The sequence below is a fragment of the Melozone crissalis genome, unplaced genomic scaffold (genome assembly GCF_028551555.1).
Source record: "Melozone crissalis strain CALT ecotype California unplaced genomic scaffold, PUWL_Pcris_2 ptg000002l_1, whole genome shotgun sequence".
Lineage (NCBI taxonomy): Eukaryota > Metazoa > Chordata > Aves > Passeriformes > Passerellidae > Melozone > Melozone crissalis.
Window position 1 is genome coordinate 22,521,761 of NW_026535780.1, and position 21,284 is coordinate 22,543,044.

General features: G+C 36.3%; 1 protein-coding gene across 3 annotated transcripts in view; it reads left to right on the plus strand.

The window, feature by feature from the left end:
• VPS13B (vacuolar protein sorting 13 homolog B) overlaps positions 1 to 21,284 on the plus strand; it is a 433,545-nt gene that overhangs the window by 306,858 nt on the left and 105,403 nt on the right. For all 3 annotated transcript variants that reach the window (XM_054270120.1, XM_054270137.1, XM_054270129.1), the window contains exons 34-35: positions 6,606 to 7,308; positions 16,403 to 16,540. In XM_054270120.1, coding sequence (XP_054126095.1) covers positions 6,606 to 7,308; positions 16,403 to 16,540 — 841 coding nt within the window. The remainder of the gene's footprint in view (positions 1 to 6,605; positions 7,309 to 16,402; positions 16,541 to 21,284) is intronic.

Sequence of the window (21,284 nt, forward strand, 5' to 3'; positions counted from 1 at the left end):
AAGTAATTCTGTAGGTCCAGAAGCTCATATACACAATTACAATTCAAATTGGCATAATTTGTTTTGCAACAGATTCTGTTTGAAAAGAAAACTCCTTAGAGGGAAAAAACCCGTTTGACTTTTATGAAATAAACTACTTCACGCATCTCTGCTATTTTTGTTGCCTCATTTTGGCTTGATTTAATAGTTCCCTTTTGGAGGACAGCTTTAGGTTCATTTTATAAAGGACTCTTTTTGCAGCTGGATTGATACAAGTAGAAGCAATCTGTCTAGATTTAATAAGAGGACTGAAGTCTTAATTTGGAACTTTATTAGACTGGAGGACAAAATTTAATAGACAGGTATGTTTGTATGTTTGTCTTTCATTATATTTCAATGTGAAATGAATATGTCAATTTGTAAAATAATTTTGATAATGGTCAGAATTAAATTCAGTCATGTAACTCATATGCAAAACATAATATAATTGTTTGAGTTGGAGTGTTCAGTAGAACAATGTGGCAAACAAAGGTCTATTAGATAACAATGATACATTAACTAAATTTCCAAACTGTTGGAAACTTCTCAATGCAGTAGATGAAGTACTTAGTACCAAGGAAGAAATTATCCAGTATTACCTTTGTAATTCCAGTCCAAGCATAATGGAAAACCAAAATGGAACATATTCCTTTTCTGTAACTTACTTTGTCAACTAGGCAAGATTTTTATTTCCATGTAAATATTAATACTTTTTAGAAAAAGGAATAAAACTTGGTCACATACAACAGTGATGGAGCAGATGTGATTGGCACTTTGATTTTGTGGTTTCACACTTGTGAGTCTTTCCATAACTTATGTAATGTGAAGCATGAGCTCATGATTGGCTGAAGGGTTTTGATCAGAGTTAAGAAATGACTGGAAATTTTACTTCAATAGTGTCATTATATGACCATAATTAATATGAGAAGCTGGAAAAAATATGCAGATGTAGATGCTTTTCCTCTAGAGCAGCTGTACTTCCAAAGATTATATTGCTTACAGTTATTCTATTAATTAAAGGATTATTCTGTGAAGTACCAGAAAAAGAACATTAAAATGTTTATAGTGAAATTTGCACGTGCTTATATTGTTTTTGTTGAAAATTCTTGAGAGATTAGGAAATATAATGTAGCAATTCTACCAATTGTTGTAAAATGCTTCTCTTTGATTTGGTAAATGTGTTAGTTGTTGGTCTAAAGTATTAGGTTTTGTGTTTACCTTTTTATTTTATTCCTGCTTTTATTTTGTTTTGTTTTATTTTATTTATTTTATCTTTTTATTTTATTCCTGCTTTTTATGGAGTAAAAAACTTTGAAGACATCACTACCATCTCAGTATTGTGATCAGAAATGGAAAATAAACAAGACTTACCTGCTTAAAATTGCAGTGACCTTAGATGAGACTACTTGCCAATGTTGACAAGCAAATCTATTTATTGATCCTTGATTTTATGATGTACTTATCTCTGTGTGTTCTACAGGACATGCCATTTCCATGTCCTTTCTCATGGTAGATATATGTGCCATATGCCCTAGTGAACTCAAGAGGTTAAGCTAGTAAAGTTACCTATCTCAACACATGAAAAGGAAGAATTAACCACAGTTCCCCAGCTACCAGTGTAGCTTTCAGCACCTTTTCTATGGTGTGTAGTATCGATAGGATATATAACTGTGAAAGGACAAGAAAATGCACTGAAGTGATCTAAGAAGTAAACTATCATCTTGATGTGTTTTTTCTAGCTATTGAAAACCTTTCCATATTGCAACTTATTCTGACAGAGAAACTGTAGAATACCTCTGATTGAAGTACCATCTGGTTATGCTCAAGGCTTTAAAGCTATTATCTCAGCTTAAAATTTCAGCGTCCTATACTTTTTTCTTCACCAAACTATCCATTTTTAAACCACAAATATTTTTCCAGTCCTTTCAGATTTTATCTAAAAGTATATTTTAACAGTATTTAAATAGTTCTTAAACAATAACAATTTATCTTGATAGATGACATGCTGTGTTTTTTCATTTTATTTTAATTAGCTATTGTGGAACCAAATTCCCTTTTGTTTTATTCCTTTGAATACTGTTTAATTATAGTTATCATGCCAAATATCTTAAAGGTTATTTTACCAATACAGTTTCATTTAACATAAGCCATGTGGAATCAATAGTCCTGTTTCCTAAAGTGAATGCTTGGAAAATCTTACATTCATATGTTAAGAGTACACATCCTTTCCTCATTAGCTGGAAAGTACAGGGATTTTGGCACAGGTTCTGTGTGGAAGCATTGTGCAGCTTTTATATGGATTTTGTTTTTAGCCTTTGATGACACTGTTTAGAATAGGAAGTATCTAATAAGTAAAGCATTTTGTCTAATGTGCTGCCAGTGTGTTTAATATATGCCTGGAGGTCTGAAACATTATCTTCTCCACTATAGTAATATGCATTTAATTCTCTGAAAGCAGAAGGTCGAACTTTTAAAAGGGACTCAAAGTACATTTTCAACTAAAATAATTTGAACCACATGGGATAGGGGACCGGAGTAATGTACGGTTGGTTTTTATGGTTTAATCATGATCATGTTAATGCACACCAGTAGCTAATTAAAGAAAACTTTTATTGTTCATTTTAAATGGGTTATGTAAAGAGTAAGAGAATTGATATTATACAGCCCAATGATAAATGTTACCATTACATTTGCTAACAGCAAGATGATATTGCTGTTCTTGACATCTTTAAAGTATTGGCCCATTTATTCCATAACAGAGCAAAGAATCTTTTAGAGTTGTTATACTGAGATTGTTCCTTCTCATCTTCTTATCCCATTAGAGGAATACCTAAATGCTTCCCAAGTTTATTACTAGGTATATCTTCAGGTTAAGTCTGAAACATTGTTGGAAGGCTTGATGCTCTACTGAGCTGAAATTGATGCAAGAAGTTCCAGTGGTACTCCTGCACTTTTATTTTGTTCGCAGTTGTGTTATGTACAGCTGTCTTGCAAATCATTGTCCAAGTGTTTCAACCTTTATAATATATGTGGTAAGACCCTACGTAAGTCAAAGCTGCATTGTGAAACCGGGTGGCATGGAAAACCGTAATAGGATATGGTGTCTTTCACCTTTTGGGCACTGGTTCATATTCCATACTGCTTAATACTGAGCAGAAATTGCCTTCTGAGTGCTGTTCAGTGACCTGCATGAATTGATTTGGGGTCTCAGTAAAGTTTCTGTAGTTGAATGTCCTCATAACAGGAAACTCGGCAGTTGGGACCAATTAGCACCCTTGCAGGGGTCTGCACAGAGAACCTATAGCCTGGCTATAGGAGCTACTTTCTTATAGGAGACAGAGCTACTTTCTTACCTTCCTAGAAGTGCTTTGTATAGACCAGAACATTTAATAAATACTTAATGATAAAAAGAGGCAGAGGAAAAGAACTAGGCTTCAACTCAAATCTGTTTAGGTGTGAGAAGAGAGGATCCATTCAGAAACCAGAAGTACTGTGATTTCTTCCTCCACTTTATCATATACATGTGATGCTTTTCTCCCTGGAAGGTTGTCACTTGGTGGATGACACTGTATTTTCATTTCCTCTGGCCAAGTCATGCATGACCTAAATGTCAGGTAGCTGCAGAAATTTCTTCTGCATAGAGGAGAACAAGAGAATGTCATGTAGTAACCATAAGAGTGTCGTTCACCACTGAATCATGCTTTCTGAAAACATTTTTCATCAGACTTAACTGATGTCTGTGTAGCAATTAAAAATTTCTGGGTTTAGCAACATAGGCCCTCAACTTAATTACAGGCAGCATTTCCATGAAATGATGTGGCAAGATTTTTTCACAGCTCCATCCTTTCTTTCTGCTTGCCCTCAACACATGAGCAATGAAAATGTGTATTTTTTTAAATACCATATGCAGAGTTTATAATGAGAGATGTCAAAATAGCTGTTTAGTGGAAAATATTCTGAAATATTCTTTTTCTGCCTTATCTGTACCAATTGGTACCATCTGTACCAATTTTGGAAGTGCCATCAGTGCAGGATATGGGTGAAGCACTTTATAGTTTGCCAGGCAGAGAGGTGTAAATAGCATAACTTTGCTAGGATATCAGGAAGAATGAGGATTTCTTGGCTCACAATGTAGTAATTCATTAAAATGGTCTCTAGTTATTTTTACAGAGGCAGCATTAAAAGTGATATCACATTTACAAGTCAGTGATATGAGTCTGCCATAGAAAACAGCCACAAAGAATTTTATTGGTTATTTGAAAAATATGTACATGAGTGAATCTGAAAAGATTGTAACCAGAGCTGGCAAAAACCTTTTCAAAGAAAATCTCAGCTAGTTAATGGTTCTGGTTTAGGATTTCCTCCGTAATACTTTTTCTAGTATGTTCATTCCTTTAAAGAAAAGGAGAGGGGATTGCTCCCTTTGTTCCATAAAGCATAATATAAAGGAAGATTTTAAAAGCCTGCTTTTCTTTACCTACCTCATAACCCAATTTCTGCAGTACATGTAGAATCTAATACATTGCTGCATAAAGACCATATAAATTTGAGGAAATTGAGAAATTCACTGTCCTTTATTCCTATTGTTAAGTTGCTGATAAATTATTAATTTTTAATTATTTATTTTTAATTCATTATTCTCTTTTGAAGAGGAAGCTATGGTACTGTTTGCCCTAATTCGTATTTCACTTTTTGGAGATTCATTTGGGTGGACAAGATAAGAAGAAATTACTGAAATGGGTCCTGCAATGAAGAAATTAAGTCATTGAGTCAATGTGCAGCGTCAGCCATAAAAACCTAATGAAATACTGGACATCTGGATGGAGATGGAGAACAAGACAGAAGAAGCATTTCACTTCTGTAGAGAACTGTAGTGGTTCCACTTCTTGGGTGCTTCATAGAGTACTCAAGAAGGCCATAGTGAAGTTATAGAAGTAGAAAAGGGAGGCTAAAAAGATTGAAGGTGCTGGAGCACCTTTGTGAGGAGGGACTAAAAAGGCTGGGCTTTCAATGTCTGAAGAGGAGAAGGCTGAGGGGGGCTGTGGTCATACTTTACAAAGTCATGACAACACTAATGAAGCTGAATGTGGACTTGAACAATTCATATGCTACAAAAGGTTGGGGGAAAACAATGTCACTCAGAGGAGATAGTTTAAAACAATTTAAAAAAAAAATCGGAACTTGTTGCCCCCGAAGGTTGTGAAGAACAGACAGTGTCAGTGTGTTCAGAAAGGAAGTGGATGAATTCATGGACAAGAAGCCCAGAAATGGTTACTAAAACGACCACACAAACATGTACCCCTGGCATCCTACATGCAGGAGCTGTAGAGGAGCAGATTGCAGGATGTGGACAGAGTTTCTGGTATTTCTTAGCAGAGTTTCCTCCTGGTGCTGTTGAGAACAGTGTAGTGGGCTAGATGGGTTAGGAATCCAACCGAGTTGGGCATTTCTTGTGTTAGCTCCTGTACAGAGCAGAGCAGAAACTCTACCGCAGTAGCACAGATGGAAGTGTTAGTTGTGCTGTGGAAGTTATACAGGGTGAATGTATGACTTTAACCTTCATATGAATCTGAGTAATTAGTCATATATCAATAATTATTGAATTTTTGCAGATTGTTTTTTTGCCACATGTTTCAGTATATGCTCCCCACCTTGTCCTCAAGCTTTTGATAGAATTTCTACTTGTTTCATGAGCAGTATGGAAAGTGTTTTTTACTGAAGTACTTCTTTGTCTTGGGATATCTCTGTCTCTTGAGTTGGGACAATAAGGTGTCTGGACACAGCCTTGCAACTTTTTATTTCAGTCTTGCACTCTTTTTGTTTGTCTGTGGTGTATGTTTTCTTTTTGAAATATTTCTATATGCAATGATTTCTCACATAAAACCCTATGAATGTCACAGCCAATACCCTATCTAGCCTTGGTAAGCTAAGAGCTCGTTCCCCTCACCGAGATAGTCTTCAGATAGTTTTGATGCTTCCTTTAACTTTAGTGTTTTATATAAGGCAGCTGCCTTCCATGACTCGTTAAGAAAATTATTTTTCTACAATATATTTTTCAATACATTTCAAATTATAATTTCCATTTAGTCTTTTTATGATTTTGTAGTGGATTATTATTATGTTTCATTTCATCTAATTACGGTACAAAATTTTAGTGACAAAGGTGACTTTTTGAGCATCAGTGCTCAGGATTGGAAAACAATTCTAACTAAGCTTTTATTTGCAACACATTATTTCATAGATATATGGGTTTATATCAATCTATAAATTTCTTATAAATACTTTGAAGTTTTTTTAATGAAGAGTTTAAATTTTTAAAATGTTTTCCAGCCCTAGAAATCCTTACTGCTTGGTTATTTTTTTTCACTTTTACTTTTTTTTGGCTCTTCAGCTATTGTGAGTCATCATTTCATTGGAACAGACACCTGCTGTGTTTTCATGAGTGATTACTGTGTTAACTTGGCGGATTTTTTTTTTTTTTATAATTCTCTCTTTTGACATCATGTTTATGTAGTGATTTTTTTGCTGTGAAGTGGAAATAGCTGGAATATGGATATCAGAAATTAATATAACATTTTCCTTTGCAGGTTTCCAAGCAAGAACAGAAGAAGATGGATGTGGCTGATGGAGGAACAGTTGAGACTTGTTCCCGTTACAGCGGGGCTCAGGACAGCGGAATTGGCAGCGACAGCGTTAAGATCAGGATCATTCAGATCGAGCAGCACAGTGGCACCAGCCAGCACCGCATTGCCCGTCCTTCCCGCCAGTCCTCCATCGTGAAGAACCTCAACTTCATTCCCTTTGACATTTTTGTCACAGCAAGTCGAATCTCATTGATGACGTACTCATGCACTACCTCACCTAAATCAAAACCAGTGCAAGATCAAAAGGACGGTGAGAAGATAAGCAAAAGCTCCTTGAACCTTCCAGAAACCATCTCAGGCAGCAGCCATGATACCAAGAAGCCCAGTCAGCCATGCATCTCTTCTGTCACAGCAGACGATCTTTTGAACAGTAACCCTCCCCTGTCTGCTGGCAGGAAACCAGGTCTTCTGTCACTGGAGAGCCTGCACGCTTCCACGAGGTCATCTGCTCGCCAAGCCCTGGGCATCACGATTGTACGGCAGCCTGGGCGCCGTGGAGCGGGGGACATAGAGCTCCAGCCATTTCTCTACCTGATTGTGTCACAGCCCTCTGTGCTCCTCAGCTGCCACCACAGAAAGCAAAAAGTAGAAATATCAGTGTTTGATGCTGGCCTTAAAGGAGTCACCTCAGACTACAAGTGTACAGGTAAGAGCATTTAACATCCAGTCCTGGTTATAACCATGAAAATGATTGCACGTCTCAGAAGTTACAGAGGGTGGTGGAAAACAGCTCAGGAACTTCAGGACATCTTTAAATATCAATCACTAAATATACATATTTTTAGGATTATGCCTCACTGAAGCAAGTTAAGTGTGTAAAATGTTTGAAATTAATTAAGATCTAACCTTTTAGCAACCAGTTCTTCCTGTTTCTTAGTACTGCTTTCTCATTACCGGATTGTGGCAGGGGTTGTTGCATTGCTGTAACTTCTCAAAGCTTTCTAAGGAAGTAAAGGTTGTAGACCAAGGTAATTTCATAAAGAGCATTTTTTATGACTGAATGTCACAATATTTTCCTATACCAGCCTACCAATAAAATGTAAAGGTAAACACTGTAGAATCACCTGGTGTTTTGGACGTAAGCTGTAAAAAAAATTAACTGATCTTTCAAACAGCATCATGAGATGTCATTTTAAGTTTTCATTCAATTGAGCAAGAGGGTTTTGCAGCAAATTCCATCTCTTAAAAAATGCACTTTTTAAAATTCCATATGCAGAGTTTATAATGAGAGATGTCAAAACAGCTCTTCAGTAGAAAATATTCTGAAATATTCTTTTTCTGCCTTATCTGTACTGCTGAAGAGAGAAATCAAATGATTGCAATTCATTTGTCTATCAGTCAGTACAGGGTATACTGATTTTATTTTATCATTATGGAGTGTTACCCCAAAAAATGTTAATGAATATGCAAATAAACAAACAGCCAGAAGGATATGGGGTTTTAAATTGTTTTCTGAATGAGAGCTGTGGGTACTGCTAGTTTTTCCTTGATAGTATTTCCAGCACAGGAATTGTGAACAGTAGTATACTTTTCTGTGCAACTTTACCCAATCTTTGCTGAATAAGATTGTATCTTTTGAAAATTAGCATTAAAATAACGTGCTTTTGCAAAGGACTAAAAATGCAATCAGTTCTCAGAAATCTGAATTGTAGTGGAACTTTTAAGAGGAATTAAACAGTGAAAAAGATTACGCAGTGTAAGAAAAGATACTTAAAACAGGGAGATTTGTTCTCTGCTACATTTTATTAATCCTTCTGGTTTTGTCTTTCTCTGCTGTTCCTGTTCAGTCTTGCCTTGAATGAAACACAATTGTGTCATGAATTTGATTAACTCCAGATTCTCATGAGTATTTCTTACGTACTATGTAAAATGTTATTGCAGCAATTAATGTGAAGCAAACTCACAAAGCAAAGCTTAAAGGAAGCTTGGAGTAGGTCTAAGATCACATCTTCATTAAGTTAGTGCTTTGGAAAGATGCAATAGGACTTCTTCATGTCTCATGTCTGAAGCATTCAAGCATGTCCTTGCTACAAGCTGCCACCACCAATGAACTGGGCAAAATTCTGTCTATTCTGCTTCTACAATTACCTCCTGAAGTCTTTCACCATCTTCATGTCTATGGCAGCAATTCTACAAAACACAAGCTGTAATAAAATCTTCTTATAACTTGAAAGTGCATCAGAGAGCACAGAAGCATGGCAAGGAGTCTAAATAATGAAGATAGTAGGAGCATAGAGCCTGAGAGCTCCTCAGTCACCACAGGTTGCCAGGTTGCTCATTGGGAGACTAAAGATTAGCCATACATGGGTCTTACCCCTTTCTTTGGCTTAAAGTTTCCATGTCAGGCAAATGCAAAGAAGTTTGGAGATAGGACTCAGATGTTATGTGAAGGCAGAAGTCCTGGTCTCATGCTGCCTTTGTGGGCAGTAAATAAATACCTTCCTGTGCATCACAGAATCCTGTGCTTGCTGCCAATGCAGTAGCCCTCTTGTCAAAAGAGTTTGAGAGGTGGTTGTTAAAATGCTAATACCTAAAAATACCATCCTAAATGTATTAATAAGTTAATAAAATTAAGGCACACTTCCAGTTACGCACTAATTCACTCAGCAAAGAAGGTAGTATAAAGTTTTTATTGCCTGTTGTTTAGGAACACCTGCTGTGCTGGTAATCAATAATTTAGGATTAATGTTATCATACCACTATAGTAACATGTTGGTTTTGGAAATTTCTATTTTTCATTTCTAACACATATTAGAGGGAAAATAGCCATGAACTGTATATATTATATATATGTGTGTGTTTGTGTGTGTGTGTGTACATATTACACACACACTATGTATAGCATATAATATAATACAGAATAAGGAGCTCTTTGTGGCATTTTTTGTGCTGCTGTGTTTGATTTTATTGATCACACCAACTTTTCTTGGCATTGTGATTATTTGTTGATAGTTTTGTCTGAAAGAGATGTATCGTCCATATGAAGAACAATATAAAGTTTGTTTGAAAGAACCAAGTTAATTTCTCTCCTTCTGTACGATACACATGCTCTATGTTCCTTTATTTCTCTGTGTATCAAGGACTGGAGAGTGGGAAAAAGGCATAAATGGTGTTTAAATTGCAGTGAATGTTGCTAAACTGTGTTTCCAGTTAGCCTCTCTAGAAGACTGTTCTTGTGTATATACATATGCATGCAAGTAACTCTATTATCTAACACAGAATGGGGAAGAAAACATAAGATAAATTTAAAAGATATTTTTAACTGGATTTTAAGAACTGATGGAGCATGTTCCCCCTTGAAAACAAAACAAAAAAACAAACAACCAAATCATAGACCAAATGAAAATATTGTGTGCTTCTCATCCTGTTATGTAGATAGGCAACAGCACAGCAGCAACTCAAAACTTCAGGCCTATAACATTACAAATTTTGATCACAGCCTAAAAATTGAGACTTGTCTGAGCAAAAGTAAAATTACATTGTTATAAGGTTTTTTGGTAAAACTATGGGAGTATTTTCTCATTACTTAAACTAATATGGTTAAACTTAGGTAGTTAAGCTATATATGAAATATTTACATTGCATTCAAAACATGCAAATAAAATCTCCACCATTTAAAATCATTCTATGTATTCTATTCATTCTACAGCATATTCACTGCGTAAGAGTATTTTAGGAATATTTTAAAAAATTTTTCTATCAATTCTGGTGTGGAATTCTGAAGACTTGAATACTGTTCATTCAACAGCCATAGATTTAGATCTTGTGAAATATTGTGCCATTTCTTACAGTTTTTATAAAAGAAAATAATTTACAGTTCTGAAACAAGCCTCAAATTTTTGCAAAGCAGAAGCAAATGCAGAATTCTGTTGAGAAATTAGGAATGTCTTATTTTTTGTTTGACATAAGTTCCACAAATAAACTTTATGGTAAAGAAAATCTTGTGATAGTCTGGATCTAGTTGTGCTTTTTATCCCTCACCTCCCAATAGTGTACTTCTAAGAAATATGTTGTTTAGCTGTAGGTCAGCAAAGATTTTCTAGACTTCAGAAATGCTTCTAATAGGTAATTTGATGACAGTCTATTTTATAAACCTTTGTATAAGAGAGAATAATAATTAGTCCTGGGCTGGTGACAGAATTAAGGGTTACTGCTTCATGATGGTTTACTGCTTTGAACATTATGTAGAAATGAAGATTTTATATGTTATATGTTATGAAGCCATATGTATTTTATTTGGGACAAGGATTTTGTTATAAGTTTTGAATAGAGCATAAAATTCACAATCTTGCACATTAAACTATCACTCGTGAGACAGTGCATTGTACAGTGGCTGAAACACCAAATTTCATCCAAAGAACTTGGCTCCTCCAACACTAACTGTGTTATTTATTTCTAGCTTAATTTCTGAAGCACAAAAGAAATAAGAACTTGAGAATAAATAGGAGGAAATGGGCCATTTAAAAGTTCAGCATTCTTAGTTTATTAATTATCAGTCAGTAGCAGCACATTTCCATCAGACCAGTCTCTGCCTGCCTGGGAGCCAAAGACCCAATGGTTGTGCTTCCTCAGTCCTCTCTACAACCACTTCCACTGCAAAGTCAATTTGTAGGAAGAGACTTATTAGGTTGTTGAAATGTTAACTCAGTTTTATTATGGTTGTGCTAAACTTCTTCATTTGTGTTTTGTAATTGTGCAACTTGATTGCAGTTATGCTACGGCAAGGTACAGGAACTTAAAATCAAAATAAATAAATTAATGGAATAATTTTTTTAACTTCTTAATAAGTGGCACTAAAAAGACTAGTTGCTCCTTGAGTTTATTTGTAAGATTGTGTATAAAAAGACTGAAAGATACTGTAAAATGGCTCTTTTTTATTAAATGCTCATCCTATATTTAACACAAAAAGGCATCTGCTAACTGTTAGTTTTTTGCTAGCAGAGTTTTGGCCATTTTTACTTAAATAAAATGGGTGCAATTGTTTTTAATGTAATCTCATAAACTGCTTTTATAAATATTTTTTTTAAATCTTTATTTGCTTTGTTTCAGGTAATGTAATCCAGATACAAAATTGCCTCATTTCCTGACCACTGTGCTCTGGGCATTCTTGAAAAATCTTTTTTCTATTTGTTTGTTTGTTTACTTTCAAAGAGGAGGTTATGGTGCTTGGTTGTTTCAAGGGAGAGAAATTTCTCAGTAAATATCTGTTATGCATGGAATTTCTTCAACTTCCGTCAACCACTCATTTGCAAAAAACAGTCATTGTGGGGCCATCCAGAATTATTCTTGATTTTTATTTTATTTTATTTTATTTGACACCCACGGCTTTGATGGCAGGGGGTCCATGAAGAGCAGATGCAGTAGCTAAGACCACATGTAACCTCTGATCTAATGGAAAGCCTTTTCCAGGTTTTTGCATGAAAAGCAGCAGAGGCTGGCTCTGGCGGGCGGCCTGATTCACTGCCTCGGTGGCAGCCTGTGCTTCTACATGGCACAGCGAGGATTTAAGGCTGTTTCCTAGCGTGGCTTGGAGGGAGTTCTGCTGGGCTGTCACCTGTTCCCCTCTGGGTATATTTATTGTCCAGTACATCTGCAGTCATGGATGAGGGGGAGCAGTGCAGCCCCCACCCATAAAGCCAAATTGGCCTGGGAATGTGCATTCCTCAGGTTACTTTAAGTGCTCGTTTTTGAGCTTCTGACACAGCACTTGTGAGTACTCTAGCAGAAATGTTTTTCCACTTGTGTTCTTTAAATTCCAGTGGAAACCGTTTTGAAAACAAGACCAAACGTTCCACTTCAGAGTTTCAAATGCAGAGATGATTGCAGCATCATACTGGCTTTTAAAATTGACTGCAGACCAAAATGTGATTCATGCATTGAAATGAAAGCACATTGCCGTGCTCGGCTGGGCTGGGGATTGTCCCAGCTGAGCGGCCGCATCGCCGTGCCGCGCTCGCGCTCGGTGGCCCTGTCCCCTGCCCGGGGCTCACGGGGCTCTGCTCGCTGAGCTCCCCCCATTAAAGCCTCCCAGATGGCCCCTCTGCTCCCTTAGCTGGCCTGGCTGTCAGCTACCAAGAGGAACAAAGACAGTGTGGAGAATGAAAATCTTCAAGATGCAGAATTTCTCCTGCCTTGCTGGTTTCCTTTCCCCTGAGTCCCTGTTCTCTTCAGAAGTTTGGGGTTTGCTGTCTGCTGTTAACAGAAGACCAAGGGGATAGCAGTGAAATCAAAAGCTTGCAAATTCAAATCAAGTTTAGGAAGATATTTCATAAAGTGAAGTTTGGAGCTGAGGTCTGGATCTAAGCAAGGCTAAAAGTGGCTTAGTTGTTTTTTTGTTTTTTTTTTTTTTTTTTTTTCTTTTACTTTTTATTTTAGAGGGGAGGAAGAAGGTAAATGTGGTTCTGTTGAAGGTTTCACCTTCTCAGTCTTACAGATTTTAAATTACAGTCTTGTAATTTAAAGTTTTGTTGATCTGTGATAGTTGTCTCACTGTTTTTCTTCTGCTGCCGCAGACAAATTTTTCACATGGTGTAGAGGATAAAATTTCTGGCCATCTTCACTGCTTCTTGCTTCTCAGTCCTTTCTTTTCTCTATCTTGGCTTGCTGTGGAGTAATTCTAGCCTCTCCTTTTACTTATATATGCATCCCCTGGGTTTTATCCAGCATTTTCTTTATACAAATAACTGCAAATTTAAGTGTTGATTTTTGGGAGAATCATAGAAAATGGAAATGGAAATGACCTATTATAATACATTATTCAGAACCAGTTCCCTGCTGATGCATAATTGTTCCCAATTGTATATTTTATAGTGTTCTGTCAAGTGTATTTTTAAACATTCTGAATGCCTCCATCATTTCCTTGAGAGACAAGAGTCCTTGTTCTAATAGCTCTTCTCATCACGAATTCTTCACTTCTCATTCTAAAATTCTTTTTTTTTCGTTCAGTTGCTTCTATATTTCCTGTGATTTTGGCATAGGGATTGATTGACTGATATTGCATTATTCCTTTCCTGATTCTTGATCCTCTGAAGATGCATGGGCTGTTTTCTACCTTCGAAGATATTTTAATAGGGTCATCTTTTGGTTGTTTGACCCTTGAGATATATATTTGTCTTACCCTCATACATGTTATTTGGAACTCTCCTCAAGTTTTTGATATACACAGGCATAATCAATTTTGAAACCTCTGGATTTTAGCTTTCATATCATTACATAAAAACTTAAAACTGGACTATTTGGCTGGGCAATCAAGTCTGTGACCCAGATTCCAAATTAACTCTGTGCTATGGGCTTGGAAGCACTCATGCTGGCTCTTTGCATGGCCCTTTGATATTATTCACTCTGATGCAAAATTGTCAATGCAATACTCCTGCTTCCAAAATTAGTTTCACTTGAACTTAAAAAAAATGCTTAAACTCAGTAAGACCAGTGCTGGGTTAAAAGTAATGTATTTTGTTGGAGTTGTGCATTGAGGTTTCTTCGTGTTGCGTTCCTAATATGTAAATTTTGGAGTCCTTATTATTCACATATCCCAGTCCTGCAGTGCCCCAAGTGATGACAGTGTTGCACTCCTTGGAGACATGACAGAGCAAAAAAATCTCCTGAGAATCCCATGGTTACTTTATTTTTTGGTTCTGTACTTAAGTGCTGCAGTTCCCAGTAGCCTGAGGGGAGTTTGTGTAGTTAATGAAATATGTCACAGAGGGATTTTCTGCTGTGTAAGTTCTTTTTATCAGAGATGTTTTCTGCTTGAAAGAGCTACAACTTTGAAATAATTATTAGGTATTTAATAAGGTAAACCCATCTTAGGATAATAAAACTACCTGTAAAATACAAAAGAAGTGTTCAGCTAAATGTAGTGGATTTTCTGAAAAGCTGGTAGAAGATATAGGTTGCTGTATACAGTATATGATGATATCTTCCAGAAATGAGACTAAATAATGGCATATGGCAATGTTTTGTGCCCTATTAGTACACCTAAATGTTTATATTAATATTTACAGAGGAACTGTGATTTAGAGATGAATTTAATCAATTCAGTGGCATTCATTGAGCAATATTCAGTCATCTTTACAATGCTTTACACTATATATTCTGGAAAATGTTAAAATATTAGCTGCTTATGATGTCTACCAGCACAAAACAAGATATGATTTTATAGATCCAACTCAGAGATCCTTGTTCAGAACAGCTATAAATCTGTGTTTTGGAAAAAATGTGTACCTTGGTGGTAAAGAGGATAATGATGGTGATGATGATGAGTAACAGTAGTAGTAGTAGAAGTATTTTCAGTATACTAGAGAAATGCCAGACACAACAAGATATTCCCTAAAACAGTTACTGTAGAAAAGGGAGTGTGCCACACTACTCTGGTTATTGTAATTAAAAGAAAAGGATTAAGAATCATAAAAATGTGAAAATTTTCATGGAAAATATACAGATCTGTTGTATGCAATGACAGCTATTAAATAACTGTTGAGAGCTGACTTTATAAATGTGTAGCAGGAATAGAAGGAAGAAAAGGCTGTAATGTATATGCCATACAGTACAAATACTGCTGTAAAGTCATTGCCTGAAAATTGATCAAATAAAAACAAAAGAATGTGCTAACTTTTGATCTTTTCCATATAGATCTAAAGTCATGATCAATTGGTTTCAGTAGGTTCTTTGAAATCACATAAGGGTTCATATGTGCCAAGTTTTATATGAATCACATGATAAGGTCAAGAAACACAAATTCCAAAGCTGGCTTTATATACCCAGTCCACATATGACTGTGATACCACAATACCATATGCTGACTATAACAGTGAGTATGTAAATCCTGTTCCTGAAAGGAATTAATTCAGCAAAACTCAAAGCAATTATAGCAGTTTTAATTGACCGAAAAGGAGAGAATAGCTTCAAGAAAATCTCCTTAAGTTGAGGATGAGACAGACATTCAATGAGTAACATAGCAGACTTCATAATAAACAATGACTGATTATTTATAATTTAAGACCATAATGCCAGAATTGAGACTGCTCATAATGAAGATAATGAGTCCGTAAAGATTAAAAAGCCTTTTTACCCAACTGTTTTTCCTATGTGTGATATGTGGAAAATGAAGGCCAGAATAGCCCTTGGATGGATTTAATTTTAATGTACTTCTGTAGTATCACAGACTGATCAAAGGAGCACCATTCAAGGTGGTACCCAGGAATAGCTACTGGTTAGCTATTGAGGGAAGCTGCAAAGGGAATGGTACAACAGCACTGTTGTCATGCTCTGTTCCTGAGCTCTCATAGCATTCTGGGTTTTTTGCCTTTATAATTTACCTTTCCATTATTATTTCTTCTACTGAGCAATGACAATACGATCTAGTAGCAGGTTTTGAGCACAGATTCCCTTGTTAGGAGTCCTTAAGTGTCATTACTTAATCATTAATTAAAGCTGAAATTGTGTGCTATTTACAGTTGTCTTGTTTTATTGATTTATTTTACTCATATTTTACTTTGTATTTTTGCATGTTTTCTAAATTTTTTGTGATTTGAGCTTTGTCCTCTTACCCATGAGTGTGTGCATTATTCCACACATGTATCTAAGTGCAAATGCTATGTAAACCAGTTACATTAGGTATAATATTTACCATATTAAATTTAAAATTCTTTCATTTTGTCTAGTCAATTTTGTATGTAGCATTTTGTAATATATCATATTCCTGGAATATAATCAATGACTATGATGATTATCATCTGCAGATCCTGGGAAGACTCTACCAGAAGCTCTGGATTATTGCAACATTTGGTTGCAGACAGTTGCAGGAGAGGTAGATGCTAAAAGTGGTATTCCACCTCCTCTTATCACTGTGCAAATTAAAGACTTCCTTAATGGACCAGGTAAGTGCTGCACTTGAATCTTTCTTTTCTAATGTAATCTGTTTTTAGATATGGACACATGGACACAGGATGGTGCCCTGAGCAACCTGATCTAGTGGAAGGTGTCCCTTCCCATGGCAGGGGAGTTTGAAGGAGATCAGCGTTGAGGTCCCTTTCAACCTAATTATGCTATGACTCAGTGATATCAGATAATCAGAATTGTATTGTATTCCTTACTCACTAATGTGAAATTGTCCTCTGGCAACTGAATGAAAGTGAAAACTGGGGAATGGGTAGTCCTGGACCAGTCACTGGTTTAGAGTGTAATTATTAATTTTCTTCCCACAGTAAGTTTAGAAAGGCTGAATTTGTTGAATTTCCAGCAGAATGAAGCCTACCTGCTTCTAGTCCTAGAAAACTGGAATGTTATTGCAGTTGTGTTTAGAAAAGATGACTTTTATAATGTTTCTGAAGATTTTTCTAAGCTATCTTCTCTTGGATTCTTTGAAATCTGGATACCTGGCTCTGGAAATTACAGTCACCTAAGTGCTGATATTGTAAAATTTAAAAAGTGATAGTGATATTGTGTTTCTTTAATTAATGTAAGTGGTGTAGTGTAGAGGTGTGTTAGCATTTGCATAACATAATGTGACTTGAAATTCCACTTCTAGAGCATCAGAAATTCTTGCCAATTGCATTCTCTATTTTGTGAAGCATATATTTATAGCTACATCACAGTGAAAAATAATTGAGGTTATAGTGAAAGTTAGAAAATACATAACTATTTTTTCATTTGCATATTTGTTATAGTTTATTGAATTATTTAACCTATTTTCTTATCCTGAATATCCTTCACACAGAACAGCTGTTATCAGGCATTTAGTGAGGAGCTCTTGAGTACAGGATTTTCATGTTCATTCAGTTACTTCTTCATACAGTCTTACAGCACACTATCTAATCTTGGATCTGCAACAGAATTTCCTTTGCATGCCTTACAGCTGTACCATCTGAGCTCTACAGAAATACTAATGTACCTGCACAACCCTCGCATGGATGATGGAATACCATGCCCTTGCCATTCCACAGAAGACAACTGAGGCACAGGGACATTAATATTTTCTCGTTTTATTAAGGTTGTCAATTTAAAACACACCATTTTAGTTTTCCAAAGTACTTGAAAATACAGAATTTGATGTTGGAAACACAGCTCATACTGTCTTTGGGTAAAGCAGAAATCACTTCTGAATATCAAAGCCCAAGACATCAAACTGAGTAACCAGTGAATGATACACACATATTTGACCCTGACTATAAATACTGTGGTTAAGTAGCTTGAAAAATATTTTTTGCACAGGCAGAGGTTTCAAGGAAACAATAAAGTATGTGAACAACCTCATCATTGCCCCCTTTTTTTTTCTTGTTTTCTAGCTATCTAAAGACATAATTTCAGGGAAGATTTTGTTATATTGATCCATATTTGGGTACATTAATAGGCCTTTGAATCTTCAGGCCCTACTGCATGTTCTGCTACCATTTGAGAAAAAAATGGTTAATTGATAGTAATGATGGCTTTTCATTCTGATCAGAACAGCACAGGAGGGGTTAAGATATCTTCTATCAGGGACCTTTTGATCACTCCTGCCAGAATGGTTTTCTTTTATCCTTCTGCTACCAGTTCTTATATGTCCTCTGTCCCCACATTTCTTAGATTTCCATATTCCCAGACCCTTCATTGTGTAAGAATACTTCTCTCAAGGTTCTCACTGTAGTTTCCTGGCACAGCCTTTATATTTAATTTATTACACACCTGAGGGTGTTTCCCTGATGCTGTCCTGTCAGTAGGACAGATTCCTAGTAAAACTAGCAAGCATAGAAGTTGGCACCAGCTTGCAAAGTATATATTCACAAATAGTGTAAGTGTTCACCCCAGTTTCACCAGTCCAGTTGTATCTTGCCTTGGTGTTAAATCTCTCCCCTCCATAGTGTTTTGCTGAATAGGGAACTGGAAAACCATAATTTAATGCATCATAATCTTCAATCTATTTATTCTTGCAAAGCTTTTAAAACTTCAGAGATTTCTTCCAGGATCTATTCTTAGCCAAAAAGCTTTTTTTCATCATCTTTTTGCTACTAATTCGAACTATCATTACGAATGACTCAACAGTAATTTCTCTGAATTTTAATGAAGTGTTTGCCAGTGTAGTATAACAAAACAGCTCCACCATCCCTTGCAGATTTTTCTAACCTCAGCTGTAACCACTATGAGATCCTCTTCAAATAAACTAACCTTTACCAAGAAGCCTTCCTTGGGGGATGGAAGTTTCATTGGATGAGTAATGGAAGGCTCATTCTGCATGTGATTGCGTCAGAACAGCACATGCAGAGAGTTACAAGAGCCTGACAGCTCCTCAGCAGGCTACTGGAAAATGAGTTACTAACTGCCCTGTGGGACAAGAAGTCCCCTAACCACAGCTTCTTCCAGGGTGAGGTAGCTTGGCCGTCAGCAGCCTGGAGAAAGTGTTACACCACCAGATCCTAGCTCAGCCGGCAGTTGTTCTTTGAGGACAAGAACCCCAGCAAAGCTCCCAAGAGCTCTTGCAAGATCAACAAACAGTATGTGTGGTGGGAGACAGCTTAGCTAATAAATTAAATAAATAAAGGCACCAATGGGAGACAGCTTTGCTAATAAATTGAGTAAATAAAGGCACCGCTGGAGTAGAGTTTTGTTGCAGGCCTTGAAGGCTGTTCTTCTTTGGTGAATATCTGGCAAAGAATGCTGCTGCTGAGTGACCTATTTTCTAATGACATAGTGTGTGTTTCATGGTCATTTATGTATATGTGGTTTATAACTGTAGTAAGTGAATCGCTGAAATGCATTGAATATACTGGGAGGTGCTGCCTGTTGGTTACAGATGATCAACTGTTCTGAAAAGTTAGCACATTTTTGAAAGCTGTGCCTATGCAGACAAAAATATGTAGCATTTGGGATAACTATACAGTTTTCTGTGTTGATTTCAAGTGTTCAGAGTTCAGTAGTTTAATTGTAATGCCATTTTTCTTTCAAGATACATTGTTGGTGTGCTGAGGTTAAATTTCAAGTACAAGAATCCAACATGCCTATATTTTATAATGCAAAATACTGTCAGGCAGTTAACAGAAAAAAATCTGCAAGTGGCTCGCAATGTTTGCTGTGTTAGATAAAACCAGTACTCCTTGCGAATAGTTTGTCAGCTGAAGTAGATAAGTAGATGGTGTTCCACAGAAAACTCGTATGGTTTCACCACACAGGAAACCAGGTTGTCAGTCTATATTAGCTTGGAGATCAAAAAACTACAGCAAGTAGCTAAACTTGGAAACCACTAATTAAATGAGAATAACAGGATACATTAATGCACTTCTTGCCACATGAGTTGATTATTTTGTACATTTTTGGCAACTAAAGAAAAACTATATTTCTTCCAGATTTAAGGTAATAGGATCCTAGGAGAAATAAGCATTCATCATCAGGCCTGTGGGAACAGACCTCAACTTTAACCCCACAATGTATTAAAGGACTATTCGTTCTCTTTTTACAGAAACTAATTATGTAAAATTTTTAAAATTCCATTTACATCACTTTACATGACCCTCTATCTTTTATATTCATTCTGTTACTGGGTTGTAGATCCAATTTTTGTCTAATGCATTAAAGTGAACTATTTATTGCTTCAGCATTAGATATAATTCATTGAGGATCAAATATGACAATCTAATTTTAATAGGCTTTTAAAAATTATTGTCTTTACCTTTTAGTCCTCCTGGATTTTTTTTAATCGCCTTTCTTACCTATAAAAGCTGTCTTTGATGTAGTCTTTCTGGATGCAAATGATGCAAGAACATATCTATGAAGTACAGCTTTATAAAAATTGCCTTTAAATACTTGTACACACAAATTACAGATGATAATCTGTAATTACTGGATTTAACTTTAGTGAAGTCCTCTTTCCGCAGTCGTTTCTTGGGAAGGCATTGGGTTAGATGTGAAGGAATGGAGATCATTGATTATTCACCTTTATAAATAATTTCTGCAGAAGACAGTATCAAATAAAGTAAGAAATGTTGTGTCTCACTGAAACATAAAGTGATAACTGGGGAGCTGGTGGGTTTCTCCCTCATGCCAGTCCCTCCACACATGATCTGGGGACCACGAGGGGCACAGCAGGGGATCTCAGCTCAGGTATAAAAAACAATAATCAGAACTGCACCAGGGCACTCTCTCCAGCCTTTTTTTCCCCACTGTTTGCAGAGGCAACAATTGTATCCATTACCAAGGTCAGTGGTTTGGAGAAACCTGGAAAATAGCAGCTACCAGAAACCCTCTAGAATAATATCTCCAGCAGGTGATAGATTAGTTGGAACAAATTGGAACCATTGCACTTCAGCAATCCTGGTTTCTTTCAAGCTGTTTTAAAAATGTCGTCATTTTAATACACAATATCAGCCCTGCGGAACAGTCCACAGCAGGTTAATTTGAATCATATGATGTATCACTGCCCTCAGCTGACATGAGCTCCGTTCCATGTGTGAAGCCATAATAAATCCATTCCCAACCGAGGCAAATTCCCTGTGAGAAGGTGAACTAATCCAGGCCTCACACTGGCATGTTAGCCCTCCGTAATTGAAAGCAGGGCCACCTGTTCCCAGCACAGTTAGCCTATAGAGAGAAAATTAGCATTAGATCAGATACTTAATATATTGAAAAATCATTCATACTACTTGCAAGTTC